General features: G+C 38.3%; 1 protein-coding gene across 5 annotated transcripts in view; it reads right to left on the reverse strand.

The window, feature by feature from the left end:
* Positions 1–25,045, reverse strand: part of LOC139995122 (uncharacterized) — a 325,767-nt gene that overhangs the window by 4,806 nt on the left and 295,916 nt on the right. For all 5 annotated transcript variants that reach the window (XM_072018308.1, XM_072018309.1, XM_072018311.1 and 2 more), the window contains 2 exons: positions 7,178–7,323; positions 4,824–5,081 (listed from right to left, as the gene is read on the reverse strand). In XM_072018308.1, coding sequence (XP_071874409.1) covers positions 4,824–5,081; positions 7,178–7,323 — 404 coding nt within the window. The remainder of the gene's footprint in view (positions 1–4,823; positions 5,082–7,177; positions 7,324–25,045) is intronic.

Raw genomic sequence — 25,045 nt, forward strand, 5'->3', positions numbered from 1 at the left:
ATATTTTCCATAAAAAATTATAGAGAAATATAATAATTAAGATATATTTTGATTATATAAATAAATGTCATATAAAAATGCCAACACTCGATGTGTTGTTGCAAGAAAACAGGATTGAACTTATTATTCAACTTAATATTCTTCAATGACTAAAACTCTTGAAATATTTTTCTATCGCGTAACAATAAAGATATATTTCTAGAAATTGACAAAGTATCTAAAATTGTTTCATACGACTTCGAATTAACTTGGACGTGTTCAAGGCTGAATCGTTTCGAAGTAATCCTTGAAAAATGGTCGTTGAATGTAGGATGTTCGACAGGGAGACGCGGCTTTTAGAGAAGAGAAAAGGTCGAGTTTCTCTGTGTGTTTGGAGTTTTCGAGGAAGGCGCGAACGGGGACGAAATAAACGAAAGCCGTAAATCGCTTCGACACGTCGATATCTGGCGTGTTGTCTCGGCCCGATACCTTATCGAGGCTGCAAGATAGAAAGATGAGAATTTACAGCGTCCGCGCGACAGTTCGCGTCGGCTGAAAACGGAAATAAACAACGGGAAAATTCAGCGACAGAAAGGAGCTACGCCTTTCACCAAATATGCTTTCAAAAGGGATAAAAATCGGAGACGTCAGTCTCCGTGCCCATCTCTGATCCGCAAATGCCGATAAATTCTCTGTTCGATTGCTTCTTTGCATTTAAACGACTTTCAAAAATTGTTTCTCCTGCTCCTTTTTCTTAAGAACAAATATCCTACAGAGTATACAATCTTCTAGCATGAAAATTTATGAAGAATAAAGGATGTAAAATGACAATCAAATATGTTTAGGATGTTAAGTAATCTTGGAGAAACATTTTGAAAAAAGTTTCATTGAATTTTTATTTCATTTATTCCTAGAACAGCACATAGTTTCACTTAATATATATATCGTACGTTTTTTAATGTATCAAAATATTTCTGGATAAAGTTACGATATAAGTTGTGATAAAGTTTGTTAAACAGTGTACAATTTTCCTCTTCAATTTTCTTCCAACTTCACTCGTTGCCAAGTTGCCGTATAATTTATCCTAGCCATTAGAATCAACTCCTATTATTTACCGAAATATTTCATTTCAAACTTAAACACACCAACAAATTATATTTTCTTGAATTTATTCGATAAACATATCCTTACACAACTGACGTTACTTTTCTCCAAAATATTTGATAATCTTAGCAAAGATTCTAGAAAATAATCCACCAAAACTAAGGTTCCTTATCTAAAGAAATTCTATCGTATTCTCTGGCTCTATTTTTCTTCAGAATCCTGGAATTTTCTCTGAAAAGTATCCCGGAGAGATAGAGTATAACGCGTTCTTGAAAACGTACTTTGTTTGAAGTCGATAGCTCAATTCGTTCGCGAGATACAAGGCTTGAAAGTTCGAGCGCTTAAAATAGAAGATGGCGGTGCCTGGTAGCTTTGGTGATTCACTTCATTCCGAGCAACTGCATACCTTGATGCTAGGAATGATAAAAAACATTGCTGACTCAATGTCTCTCACTGACCAGACCACGCGTGGTGGGAAAGGGAAAGGTCAGTGGCTGAGTGTGATAAAGATGGAGATAGCGAAATATTAAAAAATTACTCTTCTATTTACACGATGATATCTCAGGAACGGAGCGTCGTATCGACACGATTCAAAAAGCATTTCAAAGGGGAGACCTTACCGCTTCTGAGGATATTAATTAAAATCAGCAGGGACGATGTGGATTCGTGTCACAGAGCAAAGAAAACTGCAATCTTTTAATCTTACCTTAGGGCTCTGGGTTTATACTAATTTGACTTGGAGTGAATGTTATTGCTTTCAGATGATTAATATGCTGGTATAGCATTGAAATGAGTACAATAACAAGTAATATTAAGGTAACGAATTATCTATTGTAAGACAGAAATGAATTGCGATCTTTTTCCACGATTATGTGGTGATAAATAACGAGTAAATGATTCTAACGAAAAGCGTAGCAGTATTAAACAATACAGAATTTAATTTTGCAAAATTGCGATTCCTAACAACTATTTTTAAAGTACATGTAAGAAAAACTTGTTGGTATCGCTTTCTGAACTTTCACGGATGATTAAATCTCAAGTATTTCGCTTCATCCTAACTTCCCCCACTTCATCTTTTTACCTCTGCTTCAATAATCACACTGCTGCCAAACTTCCCATCGATAGTATACACCAGACGGATTGACTCTCTACTACACCACAGTTCTCTAATTGCGAAACTAGCACATTACAAGCTAGAGCTGATCTCCCAAGTTTCTGGAACCTAAACTAAAACCTAATCGAACTCGGATCTGTTTCTACCCGCAAGAATATCAATCTTCGATCTGAAAATGTATCTTCCACTAGACAAACTCTCAAAGAAGATGAAAAATTACGATCAAAAGATATTGCAGATGATATTAGGTTCGTATCGTGATTCTTAATCCACAAAAACACGAGGATTCGTGAAAGGAAGAGAGAGTTGCAGTGACGTTTCGGTATCAGGAATTATTTTAGCATGGAGCAGAGCGTTGACATAACCGAGGATTTAGCCGGTCGAGCCTCGTATCTTACGACTGTCGACAAGGGGATTGCGTTCCAGGCTGCAGCACCACCCCTCTGTAGACGCGGAACGCGAATTGGTCATTAAGACTTCGTACAAACAGCGATCTTAGCTCCCAGACCCAGAGAGAACATCTCGAAACGTCTCCAGCCAGGCTTCTGGTAACGATCGTTAATTACATCCATTTCCAACGTAGTATTTGTCCGTGTTGGGATTAGAATCTTGTCAAGATTCGCTGTTTGGAATATTTTATTTGGTTATGGTGTGATAGTTGACATCTAGAAACTTGCGTTTTGTATTGTATATTTACAATAACCAATTAAAACCCAATTAAAACGAATCAAAATCACTATGATAAAATAGAACCAATCTGAGAACGTTATCAAATGAAATCTAACTATTCGGTCAAGCTATGATCTATCGTAAAACTCTTCTCTAACATAATATTTTATGTAGAGAACTTTCAGTCTATCTAAACAACACCTACGGTTTCATTTAACATTTCATGAATAGAAATCTTCCTGCAACCTAACATTACCACAACAGTGGTATTACATCTGTTCCATCCATTGTGCTACTCCAAAGGTAGCAATTAGCTAGGGAATTTTAGATGTCCCTAAACAATCCTTCAAGAACTAGCTCCAAGACATGCTTCTCTCAATATAACTATTCAAAGTAACTCACGAGCCCTTCCCCTTACATGTCATCAAATAACAGATCCCACAATAATCTCCTGTTCCCTAACTCAAACTCTCAAAAGCCCCTAATCTCGAAATTCATTAATTCGATAAAATCGGACCATTATTGTTGGAAGCAGGCAGTGACAGGTTCTCTCCGTAGCTATTCCTGAACGGTCGGTTCTATTTCAAACTCCATTTATTATTCCTAACCTCAAACTCTCAAAACCCCTTAACCTCAAAACTCATTGGTTCGATAGAATCGGTCTATCATCGCTCGAGCCAAGCAACGACAAGCTTTCTCCGCGACTATTCCTGAAAAGTCGTGCAGCCAGTCGGCCCTATCTCTAACCGAGCCCAGCCAGAGCCCCGGAAGCCTCGAAGCTTGGCGCTGCATCTATCTTTCAACGCGAGCGGATCCGCGCGCACAGGCACGCGCCATAAACACGTACAGCCGAATAAAGCTACAAACTTTGCACATAAGCAAGCGTGGAGCCACGGCAACCGTCACGCCGCTGACTTCTCCGCAAACTAACTATCGCCACTTGCGATAACTTCACCCCTTCGAAGGGCGAAGAAGGGACGGAAGAGGCTCGAGGTAAATGGGGAAGCGACGAAGACGCGTCTCTTCACGATGGGGGGATAACTCGGCCCTGGTGCGGGTAATCCGATAAGATGTTCCTGTTGAAGCTGCCTCCATCCTACGAGGATTCACTCGACCCCCCATGGCGATGCTCCCTGCGAGCACAGTCGATTCTCCGGTGCAAGATACAGGTAAGACGGATGTCAATAGAGATGTGAGCGCCTGTAAGGGATGTTTCTTTCGTAGTTTTTGAAGAAAGAGAAGTTGCTGACTCCCTGATACACCTTTCGAGAACATTGTAACGAGCAGACAGCGAATTACGGTCATGCCAAAATGTGCAGGACGCGCATGATATGGAAAAGTATATAAAATATCCAGAATATAGTACTCTTTATGACATTGAGTTGATACAACAATTTTTTATTCAAGATCCAGTTTTTTAATTACATCTGTGAGAATATGAATTTGTACATGTTCTGTTCGTAATTTACACATGTTCTGTCTAGAAAGTATTTAGAATGTACGTGTATAAATGATTTTGAGTTGTGTGGCTGCATATAGAGATACGTGCTGGAATTTTTGACTGGAACCAAGCGTGACTTAAACTGAATCCAAATTTAAGCTGAACCGAATCTAAAATGGAACCCAAATCTAGTTCAAACATAACATAAATTGAACCCAAAGTTAATCCAAACATAACCTAAATTGAACCCAGGGCTAATCCAAACATAACATAAATTGAATCCAAATTTAATTCAAACCTGGCATAAACTGAATCAAAATCTAATCTAATCTTTATTAAACGAACTAAAGATCAAGCAGAAGACCACTAGAAATTCACGAAGAGCGATAAAGATCAATAGAAATTCATAAAAGTCAACGAAGATCGATAGAAACTCAACGGTCGTCAAAAATAAATTTTCTTTAGAAAATAGCAAATTTTTCTTATAAAGAAGAAAATTATACCAAGAGATCTTACCTGGTGGAGTTTCGTCGTTGCACGATGTAGCAAACTCCATACGATCCGGCGTCTTGCAACCGATATCCAGTCGATAGCGACACCGTCCTGGATAAGGCGTCGACGTGACCCTGACATCTTGAACCTCAGCAGCGTTGACCATTGGTTCACCATCCACGCCCAATATGTCCTCCGCTTTGTCACCATTGTGATTGTGTAGCACAGACACGATCTTGTAGCGACCAAGGTTAGGGCACTGCTTGGTAATTGGGTCTGGTGCTGGAAAAAATTTATCGATTTCAATTTTCTGCTTCTTGCAGCTGCCATTTCTGTTTGTTACGTTAACCGATTTATCTTACCGACTTGTTACTCAACCGAACAACATACGCAAATTGTTCCAATCAATTTTACTCTATTCGCTATTCTTGTGGCTGGCATTTATGTTTGCCAGATTAATTAGAATACACGAACCGAATTTATTTACTTTATTCGAGGTCAGATTATGTCGAGGAAAATATTGTGCTTACAACGGCAGAAATATTTGGCCACCTAACTTGGAAAACAAGTTGAAGTATAGAAACTGATTCATTCATTTCCGGCGGAATCAGCCAAGATAGTTCCTAAAATCGTCTCCGCGTAGAAGAATGGGGACGTAGACGCAAACATCGTCGAGACGAAAACGCGGTTGGCACAAAGAGGAAGTTGCGAACGATGGTAGCTTAACAATCGATTCGCCAGCGACTCCTTTACGATCGTGCAAAAGGATCATATGCCGAATCCGTCGTAAACTCAACCCTCGACGGAAGGCAGCACAGTTTCTGTTTAAGCCGATTACGCGATTCTATAACACTGACGAAGACAGGGGTCGTTTCCAAGGACGCGGAATTTATCGTGACGCCATTCAACCCACGTCTAGACCTCCGCCCGAAATTACACCTCCATCGTGTTTACCTTCGTTTGTCCTTCGAATTTTACACACCACTCTTATTAAGTCTGATCTATTTATTGTTCAAATGGAAAATCAGAAATTGTAGCTAGGGAATTTCGGATCTATTTAGACGAGCTTTAACGTTACATCTAAAATTTCATTCGTATCAACTTTTCTATAACATTCAATATTCTAATAATACTTTTCTTCTATTCGCATCGTCTATTGTTTTAAACCAAAGTTGTTAACAATTAGGCACAGGGAATTTCATTACGCTTGGCTAGAGTTAGATTTTGTCTAATTGAAATGTGCTTAGGTTACGAATGAAAATTCCCAATTTTACGATAACAATAAAATGGAAATTTTCAAAAGTAAATAATAGGAACAATAAAAATACATGTAGCGCGTGTTAAATCAAATTCCCCGATATTACAAAACCCCAATAAAACTACAATAAAAAATTGGGAAATACCAAATTTGTCTTTCTTTGTAAAACCGGGCGCTTATTTAGCAATTTCAGTAGAAGAGGGACATTTATCCTGGCCGGAAACGTGGCCAGCCATTGTTAAGACGTTATTTATCGATACACGTGTAAAGGATAGGAGGGGAATAGCACGAATTCTCGCGAAATAATTTCATCGTGTTTCAAGAGTGCTCCATTGGGAATGCGATATCTTCCCGCGCTTACTGTCATATTTTATATCCTTTCTAGTTCCCTTTTGTTTCTATTCCTCTCCTCCCCTTTTTTTGTCTATCCTTTGTACCCTTTTTTTTTTATTTTGTCTTTTGTTTTATTATTTTTTCTCTAGCAAGTTTCGACAGTGAAATATCACTTTTAATTCTAACAGTCGGCGTTTTTATTTTTCAAGCTCAGCAAAACGAGAAACTGCGACCGTGAGCAACGCGTTTTCCCGTGTCCGAAGTCGCAGCCGTAATTAATATCCTGTTCGATCTGTCAATTAGGAGGAACTAGGCTCTCGTCGATAAATAGAAATTTCGATTTCTCGGAAAAAATCAACAGGTCCGTCTTTTTCACAAAAGAAAAAGTGTAAAAAATTCGAGGAGAACTTTCACGTTAATGAACGAACGAACGTTTCCTCTGTACTACATAATCATTGGAAAGTTTTTGAGTACTTTCCAATAGAAAGTCATCCAACCTCTATCGAAGTTTGAACTACTTGAAATATTTGATTAGAAGAAGATTTAAAAAATTAAGCCCAGATAATGATCGTATAGTATAAATTTCCAAAATTTCTTCAAGGTTTTTGAATTGTATCGTCGCTTGCGAAGACTCGTACTAAGAAAATGGTAACAAATAGGAGAAACATTGTAATTGTACGGCAAGTTATTTGTAAAGAAAGTGTAGAAAATAGCGGCAGTCAACGCGAGTAAACGTCGGGAGGCGTTCACACGGCTGAGTGTTAATAAATGATCGTAATTGACTTACTAATGAACGTCGTGTACGGCGTCGAGTGGGAGTTGAACGTACTCGAGTTGCACACGTCGTCGGGCTGCTGGCTCCATTCCGACAGTTGCAATTCTATTATGTGGCTATCCCTTCTGTGAAACATCAAGCACACATAGCCATTCGTGCTGCAAAAGAAACAAATCTTTGGTCAGTATGACACGAATATATATTACGATGTATTATTACATTAATTAACATTACAATATAATACAACTATAACATGATTAATATACTCCTAACGGTATAATAGTAATATAATATTATCGAAATATCAAGAGAAACAGATTTTTCTGTGGATCCAATTTTTTAATGAACAATTCATACTGCCCATTTAACGGGATTTTATATTTTTTCATTTGAAAAATGATTAAAAAAAAACAATTATTGTCAAAAGCATACAGAATATAAAATTAGAAATCCAGAATTGTACTCTGCCTAATAACTACCTAACAACTTATCTTAAATACAATTTTCCTGTCCTAATAACTTGACTAGAATCTTTCTGCTGGCTAAAGCAACCCCTATTCAAAGTAGGGGGGGAGGAGGAGACGCAGGTGAAATTTACCAACTCGCAGGAGGAAATTAAAAAAAGGGAAACTGGAAACAAAGCTCGAGTACCAGTGGCGCGCACAATATCGCCGTAATAAAATTACAAGTTAATATAACCCTGGAGGCCACGAATCTGTAAATGGCGGGGGGAAGGGGTTGTTTCATGAAAACGAGACACGTATAATAATCGAGCCAGTAAGCCGTAAAAGCCGGCGGTGGACGACAACGGGGGGAGAAATCGGGGGTAGGGATGAAGAGAGGAAAGAAGCGAATGGCCAGAGGTGGAAAACAAGGGTAAAGGATCTTAAATCTCAGGCTACTTCCGTGGTCGGGCCAGGATTAAGATTTTATTTTATCAGGACGTTTCTTAACGGGGTTGCGTTAACTTTAAGCGTAATCCCTTTACGGCTCGGTCCCCTCTTTTACGACGAAACGGTGAAATCTGTACTTGCAGCGAGTTCATAACGCGAGACATGCGTTTGATTCTGCTCTTGTTTATTCCGTGCCTTTGTTTAAATACGAAGAAGTTAAAATCGGCGGAGGAGAAGCTTGGAAATGATTAAAAGGATCAAATTGAATTATTTAATATTTAATATGTTATAATATATTACGTATGTTGTAACATATTATAAAGTCCAGAGAGATTATTTAAAGACGAGCCTTGTTATAAGCAACTTTATCGTTAAGCCAACTTAAAACTTTGATTAATGTAAGCTGATCTTACGTTAATTAAAGAATTAACAAATTTCCATAAATAAGCCATTTTAATGAAAGCAATGTACCAAAAATCCGGCCTTTACCCATATTTCTGCCAGGCAAAACTACAAATTCCTTCAGCTCTGTTTCTCAAAACTCTGCAAAGCTGGCAACGTTCATTCGCGCAATACCCAAAGAGTATCCTCTTTCAGTTGTTTTATTCAAAGCTTCATCAAACGCGTTCACTTTGTTACAGAGGCGAAGAAGAGGGCGTTAGGTACTCTCGGCTTGCGAGTAACTGCATTTTCCTTACGACCGGCAGCACCATGAAAACGGACATAAAGTGGCGCGTATCGGTACCCAGTAGCACATGAAACTGGTGGCTCGCGATCGAGAACACGTCCCGGATTTTCGGCTTTATATTCCCGACTTCGTTCGTACGGCCGCGTTCCCGTGGATTATTGTCATGGCGACAGATCGCCTTCCGGTTCGTCCACTATACTTCCGTGCGTATGTTAGGAAAACGGGTTTCGGATGATGATCGCGGTCCATTGATTTCTTCTCACCTTTTATTGAGTTTCGCTCGTTGAGTAGCAGCCAGGGGAATACGGAATTTGCGAATCGCTCTTCGAGAGCTGTTTCACCAATGCGATATTGGTGACGGGTTTTCGGTTTCGTTTTATGGCTCGATAACCTAGATTCGCGTAGGATTATTCCGGGGAATAAATTCCATTTATGAGGTTTCCTACGAAATTGTTCTAAATATTTGATATCGAATAAAAATTGCGTTGCTGGTCACAACTTTGTTGATCTCTCTTCTATATGAAATATTAAATATCTCTAAACGTCAATAGAAAATTTGAATTTTTTGAAAATATATTGTATAGAAAAATTAGGTTATTTTAAATTTGATCGTGAGGTAACTCTTTTTAAATAAAATTATATTATATGTGAAATACAATTTGATGCAAATTGTGTAGCTTAAAAATGTCTTTTCTACTAATTTAATTAACATTATTGTTAATATTAATTTTCATCGTAGAATACATCGATATACCGAAGGATATTCGTAATTTTTACTACGTAATCATTAAAACGGACGATTTTTTTAAGAATTCGTCTGGAATAAAGCGTAAACACGAAGAAGTGGAGGACGCAGGAAGAAAAGTCAATTTAATTAATCGAGTTGCCAAGACGGCCATTTACATTCTAGCTTCCTAGAGTGTATCTAGGTAAGTCTCGAACGGTGTTACCACTCCCCAGGGTGCAATGGCGGCTTCTTACGGGCTTGTGTACATTTTCAAGCCTCTCCTCGAGTACCAAGCACGAGTGTAACGGGATATAATCCCGTTTTCGCTACCTTTCGTGACTACATTTTGCGCTTTTCGCCTCCTGAGGCCTTCGATACTACCGGATTCCAAAAATTTGCGCGTATCATCGGCAGCCATATTGATTTTAACTGTTCCAATATTCAATTTTGAGGTTATCTTCGATAAAGAAATTTTTTCTACGCGAATTGAGTGAATGGAAAACATGGAATAATTATTCTGGAACATTTTAATCAGTTAAGTCAGTCAATTAAAGTAATTCGAAATAATTCGGAAGAAGAAAGGAGGAAATTACTTTCGACGAGATTTTTCTGCGAATCCCGAGCACGGCAATTAATAATACTTTGCTTTAATTAATTAACTCGGTTATTTCGAATAGCTCGCGTTAACAACGAAGTTTCAACCACCGGAAATTACAATCCACAAACTCCCCCGGTGACTTCATCCCTTATTCGACTCGGTAATCAAACTTGGCATGCAGATTAAAAAATTCAAGGCAGATTACTGGAGAAAGACAAAAAATCTCCAGGAAGGAGAAAGGAATTTGAATCGTTGAAAGACTCGAATCTGCGACCTCAAAATTCATGTAGGGATTTTTACTTAGCTTCGAATCTCTTAAAAGAAATATTTTATCTTTAAACTTTCCTTAAATGTCGCGATGTATATCGATCGAACGATGGAATAGAAATCTTTAAAAAAGATTGTGAATATTGGAAAACTCGAAATTACAATCCTCCGAACTCGCATCCAATCTTTATTTACCTTCGAATGTCTGGGAAAAAGATTCGAAAATTAGTACCGTGATAAAACGCGAATAAACCGCACGAGTAAAATTTCTTCCCCTTGATAACGCTCTTTCGAACAAGCAATTCCCATAAAGAAACCACTCCCGATCGTAGCAACAACGATTCCAATAATTTTTTTTTTTTTTGCTCGCGGGAGCCTCGTAAAAACGGAGGTAAAAATGGTGGGCGAATTCAATCGAAAAACGTCAGCCAAAAATGAAATAAAATTCCCCCTCCCTTGCTCTACCCCAGTCACATATTGTCGTCGTTCCAGCGGGCCTTAAGGAGGTTACCAGATGCAGAAAATCGTCCACGGCTCTTTTCCCGTGGCATCTCCAGTTTCCAATCTAATTTATGTCTGGTCGTTAGACGATTCAATGAAAGGAGCACGCTTATGCGGCCAATTTGACGTGCACCCTTTCCACCTGAGGGCCTTCCACCCTTCTGCAACTCATCGTTCCATCTGTTTTCCTCTCCTCTGGTCTCGTATTTCCTCCAGATGCTCCTCTTCGCCAAGTTCTTCCATTTTCTCCGTTCTCTTCTTCCCTCGTAGTTCTCTTTTTAATTGGAGATTTTATTGTTCAATGTTGGTATGTGGATTCTGGTGGTTCTTTTAGGTTAGGTTTTATTTCAGGTTAAATTATTTCATTCCTTTTTAGTTGGTGGATTTGTTAGGTTAGGATTATTTTATAGGTCGTTTTATGGGATTACCGAAGATTACTCTTCGAGGAGGAAAGTTCGTTACTCAAGTTTATACCTCGTTCAGGCAAAATTCGATATCTCTTGTATTTGATATTTGTGGGTCTGATGTAATTAATATTTCATATCTTACATTCGATATTCGTTGTTTGATAGATTTAATATTCGTTGTTTCTTACATTCGGTATTCGTTACGTGACAAATTTGATACTTGTTATTGTTCATCAGCTCATCGCATAATATTTAGTACGATATCCACCAAAAAGAAAAGATCCACGCACCATCGTAACAAGAGCAATTTACCAGCGCGCAGCGTACCCCTTTATCTCTTCTTATTCTCCATTCTGTACCTTCATTTCCCATCATCGACGTTCACTCCACTAACCCTACGAATGCCTTTCTTCTGGCCCTAGCTAACTATCTTCGTGACGAAGATGCATCAAACAGCGTGCTCCGTGGAGCGTGGCTCACGCGATATCCGGCAGATATCCGCAGCCGCAGCCGCAGGCTCGCTGATCGCAACCCTCCACGCAGTAATATCGAAACAAACGAGTCCAGGACAGGGAAGACCGTGGAAGATAAGCTGGAATCGACATGAGACGACTATGGTTCGGTTATTGTTCAGTTACCGACAGTTATTATATTATATTACTTCTTGTGAATTAGGATGGGGACTAATTGGGCACGTTGAAAGCAGTTAGAACGATGCTCTTTCGTATTTTCTTTTTTAGCAGATTTTAATTTTAAAGGGGAAACTACCGTTTTGATGGTGACAACAGGTGCTCGTTTTTTGGGCAGATTACGCTCATTATACAGGGCGTTTCATAGCACGTGAACAATTTCTATGAAAATAAGCCGTCGCAGATCATCGTAACACAAATGTGGCTACAACTTTGGAACATTGTCATTTTTCATTGCTTTAGTATCCCGTGCCCAGTCCTCAAATAGGTCCCACATTTTATAAAACACCTTGTACAAGAAGTAGGAACGTGGACTGTTCGCTTCTAAAATTTATTACAATTTCATATAGTTTATAGGAATAAGTATACCTTGTTATATTTGAATTAAACAAACCCTGAAATATATATCTGTTATTTCTCAGAAAAACTTCAAAGCTTCGATACATATCCACCTCTTCTGAAACATCCTGTAGGATTCGAAGAAGCGAATAATCCAAGCAGCGAGACTTTCCAATTGCATAAAATAAATCAAACTCTACGATCACTATTCGTAACAATACCTAAACGAGTTCCTTATCCACTATCCTTCTACGTTACACTACAGTGATATTCTTTTTTTTCTTCTCACGATATCACCGCACTGGCCGCGTTTCTGTTTCGACAGGCAGCCGCGCCATAAATTCCCGTTTAAGCTCGCCCAGGAAAGCATCGTTGGGAACGCGGCTTGTTAAATCACGGAGGACGGGCCGCGCGTCGTGGCATCGCGATGCATTTTCAGGCCAGGCTCAGAAACTAATTGTAAACAGCGAAATAAATCTCGCGAAGGGGGTGGCACGTGCAAAAACTAGCCGCCCCGAGACGGAATAATGATAACAAACAACGGCCACGAGGAAGAGATTAGAGAAGCTGGTGCCGCGTAAATATGCCCCGGAGAGATTTATGAAAAATAATATTGGCTAGCGATCGGCTTCCGGCTCTGTGAACCACCTGAAAGAGCGCGCAAGATCCCATTTCCTGTAATTCGATTATTCCTGATTTAGGAGAGTTTACTTGTTTTGCTTTAAGCATGATAAATCCTTACACGATAATTAATTACGTAGTCCATAATTTGAAAAGTATCGCGTTTGGTTCATTTTCATTGAATGAAATCGAATGAAATGTATTTTTGGATCCTACTATAGTAATTTCATTATTTTTGGTTCAGTAGAATATTTGTTATGTTACGTTACACTGAAGTTACAGAGAACTGTAACATTTTATTTCACAAACATTTTCGAATCCTTATCTGATATGCAACAAGTGTACCTACAGACTGTCCCAAAACCTCTCCAGCGAACTCCAACTTTGACAAAATCTGCTGTGCGTACAACTATAGGCTCTTTCAGAACTTATCCATCAAACTTCAATAACCTATCGAGAAAAGCTGCATGCACTCCCATGATAAAAATATTACTATGTTACACAATACCCATATACTTGGATAAACTCAAGGATACTTCGCGGGTAATAACCTAACCTCAAAAGCAACAAGTGTACCTACAGGTTGTCTCAAAACTTTTCCCTCAAATTTCCTCCAAATACATGGAAAAAATTCCATAAAATCTTGTCACCGCAATTCCATAAATTGAGAAACCAATTTCTATAATCTATTCACAAACGCAACAAGTGTATCTACAGGTTGTTTCAGAAGCACCCAAGTTATCGTAACCTAAAAATCGCTGCAAAAAGACCTGTAGGCAAGGAGCGATAAACTGAAAGACGTGAACGGAGCCATACATCGCCGGTAAACGGCACGTTCGACGATGATTTCGGCACAGGAACCTGTGCAGCGTGGCCTCGCTTCCGGTCGCTAGATCACCGGTCAACGAGCAATTTTCTGGTCGATTGACCACCGAAACGTCCAACTTCCAGCCAAGTCGATCTCCGCCGACAGGAAGAGACACGCTTGTTTACCCCGTGACTCTCACTCTCTACATACGTTCGTTCCTTAACCCCATTCCACTAGCCGAGGGGTGGACGTGTCCTCCGTATATTACCGGCCAACTACGTGACTCGAATCTTTTACGCTGAATTTCGAGGGTGGTTAGCTATTTCCAGAGACACGCGGCTCGCGTTCAGTGAAACCGTCCATTTTTTTCTCTCCAAGTCGAGACTGAGAAGGGGTGAGTGTCAACGACAGGGGCGTGTTTACGTTGGGTCATTGGCGAACGAGGGATGAGTGTTTGTTTTGAGAGGATCGAAAATACGGTGGGTGGTCGTTAAAGGGAAATTGGAATTTTAGATGTTTTACGGGGTGGCTTTAAGTGGCGCAGATAAGTAATTATCGAAAGTAATGTTTCTTTAGTATGGGCTCCTTCGGATCATTTTCCTAGTATTAGTGAATAAAAATGAGCATAGAGAAGTTTTATAGAGCATATAGAAGTTTTGTTTAGGAAGGTTCTACCGATATAATGGGGTGTTTTAAGAGACTATCATTAGGCAGATTCTAGTGACATTATGGGGATTTTTGTGCTACGACAGGTTTTTCTAAATTCATCGGGAATCTGAATTGTCCTCGTTTTCTTTTCTGATTGGAGTACATTAAATAAATAATTAAAATTGTTTAGATTTCTAGATATTATTAGATCACTTTTATTTTCATTTTATCTCGAAACGTGAAATTGAAATTTGATAAATCAATCGTCGGAAATGCATATTTTATTTCATTTAAAAATTCAGTTGAATGTTACCAAAAAGTGTATGCAACGTTTATGGTCCTCTGAAAATTTTAACTGGCACAGCCAGCACATTTTAGAAATTCCTACTCTATATTCTATTTCCTGTTGAAATAACTGTAACCATACTTCTCGCAGACGTATAGTATCTCTCTAAGGAAATGAAGACGTTCGATGCATACATGAATTTGTTGAAGTAAAACGCGACCACAATACTGTCTCAAGGAGAGAATAAGAAGAATTGCGACAAAATTTGAAATGAAGCGAAATAGAACAGCTCTCGACAAAATATGACATGGAAAGATGAAAATAAAGCGATACTAGGCTAAAAGAATAACAGGATTAATTTTTACATAGTAGAGGAAAAACACAATTGTAATCTAAAAAGAAACGTAAAGCTCTTATTAAATTTTAATAAGAAATACAAATTAAACCCTCCACTTTGATAGCCACTTTCATTCCTTTGATATAAACAATTGTCAGTAAGAAATAGAATTTTTATGGAATATTTTCTTCTATGTTTTCATTAAAATGAACGTGTATATTTTGCAACATTTTATACGTAGCTTGCCAAACTCTGAAGACTATTTTCACCTCTTCAATAAGGATAACTAACAAATATTAATATTATCATTTTGTCAATTTTTCCTATTTCAATTTCATTCAAATTTTTGCGCGTCTTTTTATAAAATTTGTTAACGATGCTGTAATTCTCAAGCTACAAGATCCCATCCTAATAATCACAGAACCGACTTCATCCCTTCGTTCTCGAAACGGTTCGAATAATTTTCGCTGGTTAACCGAGCTATCTGGAATGTTTCCCGATAGAACAGCCTGGAAAACCCGACGAAGCTGGATATAATCCTCGATCCCACGAATGTCCAACATTCCGTCAGGTATTCGCTGAAATCGACTACCAGCGCTGCCAACACCGAGTACAGACCGAAATTATCCTTATTACTGAATGATACCATTCCATTTGGGCATGCTGACGAATCTCTAATGACGAGGTATGAGCTCCTACAATATAAACTCGTATGACTGATATGCTTAAAGCTCTCCCGAGAAAATTCAAACCTACACGTCTATCCAACCTGTTTTTCAAAATTCAAATGTTCTAAATTTGCTGAAATATTTTCACGCAGGTTATAGTATTCTATGATATAAATAAATTTATTTATCATAATATTATTAAAATATTACAGTTGGAATTTATTATTAGATGCATAACTCATCGAAGATAATTTTCAAAAGCGGTATGTATATTCAAGAACGCATGCTGCATGTGGTGAAACATTCTAGAAAATAACCCTTAAGTATTCCCTAGGGTTCTAGGGACATTTTGCGATATATTACAGTATATTAAAAGGTTTAATGGTATCAACCGGTTTCCTTAATTTTAATAACATAAAAGTGAGAAAGGAAAGACGAGAGATATCGGAGGAAAAACGAGATGCCCGGGGAATAAAAGGCGAGAGCACGCAAATATTGAAAAATGGAAGCTGCTGAGATGAAAAACATGGAGGAGCCAGCTACATAGAAAATATTGAAAAGTACAGCGCGCACGAAAATAAATACAGAGTACACACAATGGATAGCAAAACAACAAAAAATAGAAAAAAAGGGAAAATATACACATACACGTATGCACGGGAAAAACAAAGAGGGAAACAGAATAGGGGGATGAGAAAAGCTATAAAGCAGAGAATTGCAAAATAGAAGCTGGCATATTGCGAGTATTAAAGAACACGAAACAAGGGCCGAAGGACCGGAAGCAGAACGTATTTAAAAAAGAACTAGATAATGTTGTAACAACTTGGGGCAAACTAAAAAATGAAAAGATAAGAAAACCCGTAATATTTTGCAACAAAAGAAAACAAAGGGAATATCGACGTATCCCGTTTCTTTCTTGCAATTTCGCATGAAATCGATGCTGTAAAGTCGACTAAAATAAGAATCGCTAGATGACAAAAAAAAAAAAAAAAGAAAAAGAAAAAATGAACGACAATGGTGGCTCTGATGCCCCGTATTCCACTCCAAGATTGAACACACGTATCGGAATACGATATATCGATCGAATTAGAGCGTCTCCCCGCCGTTTTCTCTAGTTCCAATTAAAAATAAGCTAACGCAGTATTATTATTATTATTATTATTATTATTATTATTATACATGTCACAAAGCCAGTGGGATAATGATACAGCTGCAAACAAGTAATTGTTCAGAAGATGAAAAAAAAAAAATATGATCTTAGATCGAAAGTCTGTTCAATTGTTAGCACCGCATTGACGATAATAATATGATCATTTTCGTAATGCAACAAGTGTGTCAATTAATAGATTGGTAATCTTGTTACTTTTCATAAAGGCTGCTTTGTGTATGCATATCATAAGGATGATTATTGGACTGACACGAAACAACGAGTTAAAACGGAAACAGAGATGAAAGTCGGGTCAACCAAAGTGAAAATTAAACGGGTCGATGGTTACATTCACAGCTTCTGCATAGGTTTCAAAGACGAAAATTTACGCGATAGCGAAATGGCTTCTGTTCATGCCTGTTCTGCAGCAGCTTTCCTATAGATAAATTACTAGATAGTGATATTTTGTAGATGGCGTTGACGCTAAGGAAATTGCACGTCAAGTTTGCACTAAAAGCGGCGACCTTCGATGCGTGATCTTTAATCTAAAAATTATATTCTATTCGAACATTAAATTGAATTAAATTTTACGAAAGCGTTCAAACGCTTGTAAATGTCTTTTATTAATTTATTATTATTATAATATATGTAAATATGTAATTCGAATACGTTATTCTTCTCTTATTATTTATGAGCTTCATATTGATTTGGATAAAAACAATGGTAATTTAAAGAATCTTAAGTAAGAAAAGTCTTGCGTCGCCATGCTTTGACATCCATTGGCGATATCTACGTTTCTTTACGTATTCTTTGTTCTTTTATAGCGTTGTCGGTGTTTTTTTTAATGTTCCGTTAAGCCAGGATATTTTCTGAGAATTATTCTCTCTTGGACACTTTTCCACTAGGAAGATTAGAAGCTTGATGAATACCTAGGAAAAAGTGGATGCTATAAGAGCGAGTTATGGGTTCATAAAAAAATGCCCCAGATGAAATTGGGTTGATTGCTGAGAGAAAGACCATTTCTTAGCATGATACTAACTGCAAAGTATTATTTGCTGAAAAGAAGTGTAATGAAGGTGAAATAAAATTTACCAGATCGAGGGATTAGAATATAAATAAATGACAAGAGTAATTTCTTTTGTACATTTACCTATTCCGATAAAAAAGTTTCATTTTTTGCAGTTGGTTCATAAAAAGTCAGTTACGGTTATCGTTACGTTTCATTTTAAAAATGACATTTGTCATGACAATTAACCTGATAACTGATAAAATCCAGCATGGATTATCTTCCAAGCTTCGAACAGCGCAACAAACTAGTGAATTTTTCTTCTAATCTCCCTCTTTTACGATAAAAACTACATTTATCATGCAATAGCGTCATTAGTTGATAAAATCTAATATGAATTACTGTTCTAACCTAAAAATGTCACTAAACAACACGGAAACAAATGTTTTTTCCATCTAATCTCCTTTTCTAGCGCAAAAACGACATTTATCATGCAATAATCTAATTAGTCGATAAGATCTGGCGTGAATTACTATCCTAACCTAAAACGAAATCATCGAATCAATTCTTTTACTACAAGAATCTATATTGGACCAACATCCTAACCTAAAACACTACCTAAACATCACCCACTTTAAACAACCGGTCCACTGAATTTCCATGTAATCCGCGCTCCGCCCCAGAAAACACAATCGCAACTTCACGTAGAAACAAAAAAAAAAAAAAAACGTTTCGACGAAAGGGTAGAGCGATGTGTCACTCACACATGTTCTCACCAAAATACTCAGCCAACAATCGCCCGTTCCACTATCCTCCTCCAGCAACCTGCAATCGCGTTTATCCGTGAAACTATCGTTTTTTCGTTGAAAAGCCTGTCCCCGAAATCGTCTGATTTTTGCCGGAGCAATCTATTTACACGAACGAAAAGCGGTCAGTGTCGGTGGAACCGGCTGTTTTTTTCGCCGGCCAATCATCGTTACCTGCGCGAACGCATCTGGCCGACGTGACTGCCCATCAAAAGCGTTCTTTGAGGCAGCACGGTTGCAATAAAACCCTTCAGGGTTGTCGAGTGGTAGTCGCTATCTAATAACCAGCCGGCGTTTCCCTGGTTTTTTAAAACGCTGCAGGACGATCCAACTCGAGAGCGAGAGCTGGCTAGCCGGCTTCGACAGTTTCAAACGCAGCGCCGCCGCATATACAATACATACACCTCGTGCACTCGATCAAAGCTTCTTTTTATGCATTTCACCCCGGTCCATTGAATCAAAAGCAAGGAGGATGGGGACGCGAGTTATGAGTCAGCTGGACCGTAAATAGTCCTCTCTTTGTCGTTTCGGGGCGAAACATCTACGAAATTAAACGAGGACGGAGTGTGTGTATCTGTGTATGGTGACACGTAGCTTTTTAAGCATAATTGAGCATGTGTCTGATGCAAACAGGCGCGATTTCCTCGTTCCACTTTGTTTCATATCGTACTATAGGGATTTTGTTTCTCTCGGCCCCCTCCTCTTTGTTCGTTGTTACTGCTCTTCTTTTCTTTTTTAGTTCCTCCGCGTCCCGTTGGATTCGCCGGTGTTTTTGTAGGGTGCCTCGATATATATCCGGCGGCTTTGTAGCCTCGCGTTCCAAGTATCCGGCACAGGCTCTGCCGTTGGCGTTCATCGATTTATGAATTCGTCCGCGATACCCGAGCGTAGATGTTTTTTCGCGGCAAGCGTGATATCGGCGAGAATAATGTATGGTTGGCGACACTGTCGCGCGTTACCGCGGAGATAAATGTTAGAAAATGGCGGAAGCGAAAGGACAGGATAGAGTGCGGTCTCTGTGCTTGATCGGTTCATATAATATCGCGAGTGGTCTTTTAGTTACTTGAAAAAAGAAATGTCTACGTAGAAAGTATTAGAACGAGAAGCTTCTCGAATATTAAAGCGCAAATACATACTCTCTCCCTCCATACAACTTTTGCACAAAATACCCCATAGAAATAGGATCTTGCATAAACATTAACGATCGAAAAGTAACTAGAAATTCCCTAGAACCACGAAGCTATATTGATATTTTCGTGGATTCGGATAGAAGCGAACGTAAACAAGAATTTGTTCTCGATATTGAGAGTAATTGTACGTAGACAGTGACATTCATCAGGCAAGGGTTCTTCCGCCACTTTTTGCGCGGCAAATCCAACGGAATTCTCTCATTACCACAAATGAATTACCTGCCAGCAACTTTGCCACGATTGCAAATTTCTCAAAGGGATTTATTCTCGCGGTTTCCGCTGGTTACCGCGCTGTTCCTTTTTATTATTCCGTGTACGCGACCTTAATGGCCCTCTGACGCGAAGAAAGAGAAGTAAAATACGGGAGGAAGGGAAAGGTGGCGCTTCTCATTGTTAGAAATCAGCTTGCGCGTTTCCCTTCAGGCGATCCTATAAAAATATATAGCGATCGTAAAAGCATTTGAAAGAAGCTCGCGATTATCTGTTTACTCGTCAACTCGTTTCCCCCTGTTCTTTCTTTGCAACACGTTCTTATCGTCGACGTAGTGGCGTCTCGAAAATCTTTAATGATTCGCCGCTTTAAGAAATAATCTTGTTCCATTGTTGTTGGTTTGTTAAGTGCTCAAGTAATTTTCTTCTGCACGAGTTCTACGTCTTTGTGCTTTTAGCTTTTAACTAGCATGAGTGATTAATATGAAACGAAGCTTCTTTCGTTATCAATAATCGATTCATAAATATTAGAAATTGCAGAAACCTCTTTTTAGTTCTTCTGCATAAGCGGACAGAACTATCCAAGTGCGAAAGAAAAATAATAAAATATAAAGTTGTATAAAAATGAAAAAAAAGGAAAAGAAAAGAAAAGAACCACTAAAAGAATCGTAGAAAGCATTGTATAACTATTAAAGCAATCTTCGTTTGTAACCGGTAACTGTCTTACCCATCAATGCCCTAAAAAATTTCGAAAAAACCTATCTCTCTTTTCCATGTGACAAAGAACGAAAAAGTATTCAATTACAAAGCAAACTACGAAAATGTATAAAAATGGAAAAATAAGCGCTAGAAGGTTTGAAAAAGAATAATATTGTTATAGCTACTATTAAATCGACCATCAATGGCTCAGAAAATTTCAAAAATCCTCTCATTCTTCTCCATAGAAGACAAACACTACCAAACTATAAAAAAAAAAGAAACTAGGAAAATGTATAGACTATGGAAAAATGTATAATAACGTGTAAAAGCGTGGGAAAGTTTTGGGAATAAAAAGAACAAGATTTACGAGGGAAACAACACGTTTATCCTGGTTGTCTGAAGGCGGGGGCGGGACCGGAAGTCGGCTTGGTACACGTAACAACGTCGAAAGCGGCCTCACCAAGAAATAGATTCCCGTTTCGTGGCCGCGTCGAATCGAACGAAAGTTTTATGCAGCGCACGATGCTCGTCGACTCGATATACAGTCGCGATAAGAACGTTTCTCGCCGATAAGAACGCGTCTCCCTCCTGTTGCACCAGCCACAGGGCTCGAACCAACGAGTTCGCGATCGAGTCCGCCATATCGATATCTCGCCCCGGGAATATTTATACTGGTTGACCTCACGTTGCCTCTTTTAATTCAATAACCTCGACACTCGGCCAGGAAAACGATCAAAATCTTTCAACTGCGATTTCACATGTTATTTTTCGATCTTTGTTAATAGATCGTGGATATCCATGGAAATTCAGATTTTTATCACAAAGAACGCGGCAAAGGTTCGTTTTCTTCACCTACTGACGACTATTATAACGAATATATTCCATTTCATATATTTTCACGTGTTATACGCATTCTATGCATTTCTGCATTTTTAAATTAATTTATCTTTATTAGACGTACTTTTCAAATCACCGTCGTTGTTCAGGATTCATGGCATAAGGGCGGCTCTGTTGATAAAAATTCCACGTAGAATATGAAATTGGCAATTTTCGAAAAACTCGTGAACCGGAAATTTCTTTCATACTGGAAACGAGAATTTCTGCGTGGGATTATCAATTTTAAGACATTTTTTATGATCAAACTCGACACACCGTGTAAGCTTATGATTAATTTACGTTTGGAATATGTTTTTCGTCTTATTTATCGATGCGCGTAAAAAATAAAATTGTTTTATTACAGAGAAAGAAATTTTGAATTGCAAAACAGTTAATCATTTTATTATGTTTAAAAAGTGAATTGCCATCGATTCGATGGAAATTTTATAACATGCATATTTAATTCAAGAGCGTAATCATTTTATGGGGCTAGTCGTGCGAATAACCAATAAATTGTTTATGCGATTGCATGAATTACAGATCAAAAATCAATTACAATAATGTCTAACTTCGTCCCCTGGTGTATTAAGATGAAAATTACGCAAAATTCATTTTTAATATTAACCCAATTAAAAATTCTATATAAATTTCTATCGTTCTTAGAAAACAATTTCTGCAAGTTTATCGAATCTTTTATCGTATTCTATGAAATTTTGAAAAGATGATCTACATCCATTCTATGATATTTCAAGTGCATTTGAATTTTTAAAAAGCAGTTTGAAGAGAAACGTCTTGAAATATTCTTCTTATAGAGAAGTCCTTGATAATATTTTATCACACGAAAGAAATTGAATTAATTTATTCTAGGACGATAGAAATATACCGAGGTGTGAAGAAAATATCAATTTTCATGACACGAAAACTCTTCTTTAAATGATTATATAAAATTCATTTAATAAGGAAAGAAAACGTCGGAAATATTTAGATTTGAAGAAGAAATAATTTAATTTTAATAATTTTGAAGAACAACGCCTCTTAAAAATGAATTTTGCAAAACAGACTAACCTCCGAAATACGTACAAGTAGTATACGATAACAATAAAAAAGTTCGAATTAACAACCTGCCACATTTCATCGTTATTTAGTAAAATAAATTATAAATAGTATACCAAAATTCTACTTTAAAATATGTCAAAGAATTACAAACGCTAATTTTACTAAATATTCGAATTCCCTCAAGGCTAAATTTCATTCCCATCTTTCACTCGAAATTCTAAAATTTCATCTCTTCCAATTCGATTATCCCACCTCTCAAGAAATCTCACTAAATAACACTCCTTTTTCAACCCTAAAAGACACCCCAAAACAGTGTTCCACTCGTCCCCATTTAAATAGAGCGGGCGAAACGAAAGGCAGAAGCAGTTTGCAGCAAACGGAGGAACCGATTCAACAAAGTCTCCCGCGACGAGATTCGGTGGCCATAGAAACGAAAGCTCCTTTGTACACAGCGTTGCGAAGGAATGCTATTCTCTGTTAGGGACAGGGAACAACGATCATAAATATCGCGAAGGAAGGAGATGGTCGAGTTGAATATCGATCGTGGCGGTCCCGTACAATGGCCGTCCGAATATTTATCAACGCACAGTCGCATCCGCATCCGTACCACACGAGAAACTCACTAGGCCCTGTGTCTCTTTTAACAATTGCATGCTAACCAAAGGTTCATCGTTCCAGTTGCTCCTGGCACTATTTGTAAAATGATCGTGGGCGAAATGGGGCTGCGAAATTTACAGCTTCGTATCTTCGGAATTTGAGTACTTGAGTATTTGAACTTGGCGCGCCAACCAAGGGTTCGTCGATTTTGGAACAACGTGTAGAACGACTACGGAAAAGTAGGGGCGAGAAAAATAAGTTTAGCGCCCTCAGATTTTGACAGTTCGAGAATTTGAGTATTTGAGAATTTGGGAATTTGAGCTGCCCCTGGGACAATTAGAAAGAAATAAGTTTAGAGTCCTCGGAATCTCTGAGAATCGAGTCCATGTACTACAAGCATTCGAATACTTTTGTGAGTTTATTGGACATAAACATCTTTATATCTTTCAACCTCTTGAAACCTTCTCAAGCAGCCCGCCTTTCCAACTTTGCCCTAAATCCATAATGAAACTAAAAGTTGATAAGGCTTGTCCAAGTTGTCAAGAGAAGAACAACTAAATGCACCTGGCCATCCCGAACAGACTACAAGCAGTACGTACTTCATTAGCGTCAAGCATTTTGCATAAATTACGGTCCAGGCTCGTAGCGGAGAATCGATCGATAACTATAGCCAATAAAAGATCGATAAATCTTCCAGTAGAGGATTCAGCATCGAGACGAACGACGTTGGAAAGAGTTCGAAAGAAAAAAAAAGAAAAAAAAAAGTGAATTTGCAATAATTTACCGCGAGGATATCGCGCTGCATCCTGGCGGTTATAATATACAGGAGTGGGGGTGAAGCTGGCGTGACGGGAAACCATTTTTCAGGGGCGTCGTGGCGGGAATACTTAGCAACTGGCTGACGTTTTAATCGATCTGTAAATAGCCCCGTTTTCGAGACATCGCGGTAATTACCGAGCCGCGACCACGACAGTCTTCGACGTCCACCTGAGACACATAGCGGATCGAGCGAAGCTTTAGGGTAGAAGACTTAAGTTTGGCTTAATGGAGAAAGTTTTTGTCGAAGGTAAACTGATCGGCGATCGTTGCTTTACCATTCTTCGCGAATGGGATGAATTATGTTATTTTATGCAAAGGACGAAGCATTTGTAAGATCTCCTCGGTTTGTCTAATGTCATTTCACATATTTAACATTAACATTGAAATACTAACTCAAACAGACTAATATTCAGACACTGAAACATAACTCAAATCGTAATTCAAGCATAGTTCAGGTGCTAAGTCAGACATGCCAATACTCAAACAGTGACATAAATATATTAATATTCAAATATCGATACACATAAAATATACTAACACTTAAATACTAATACCTCAGAATACTAACTCGTACTAACTTGAGTATTACATCAAACAATAATTTAAAGATACTGATATTTAAGAAGTACTAATACTTAAATATTGACTTAAATACTTGACAAATTCTTGAAATTTCAATTTCACGAGACTTCCCATTTCTAAAAATTGATTGATCCTCACTGAACGACCTTTAATCATCGAAATTCATAAAACCGCTACACAGAATACAGTATTCGTGTATGGAAAAGCTGTGCAATGTACACTCGCACGATTGCAGAAGTAGCAGTAAAATTTCTTGAAACGGAAACCTAGTGAACACGACGAATGTACCTGGGTATCGGTGTTCATCCCCCTCTGAAAGGAGCAGCGGGGGTGAAAGTGGATCAGTAGGGTTGAATAGAGGTCCGAGCAGTGAATGGGTGCCTATAGAGTGCAGTGTTTCGAGGGAAAAGCCCAG

This window comes from Bombus fervidus, chromosome 15, assembly GCF_041682495.2.
Source record: "Bombus fervidus isolate BK054 chromosome 15, iyBomFerv1, whole genome shotgun sequence".
Classification (NCBI taxonomy): domain Eukaryota; kingdom Metazoa; phylum Arthropoda; class Insecta; order Hymenoptera; family Apidae; genus Bombus; species Bombus fervidus.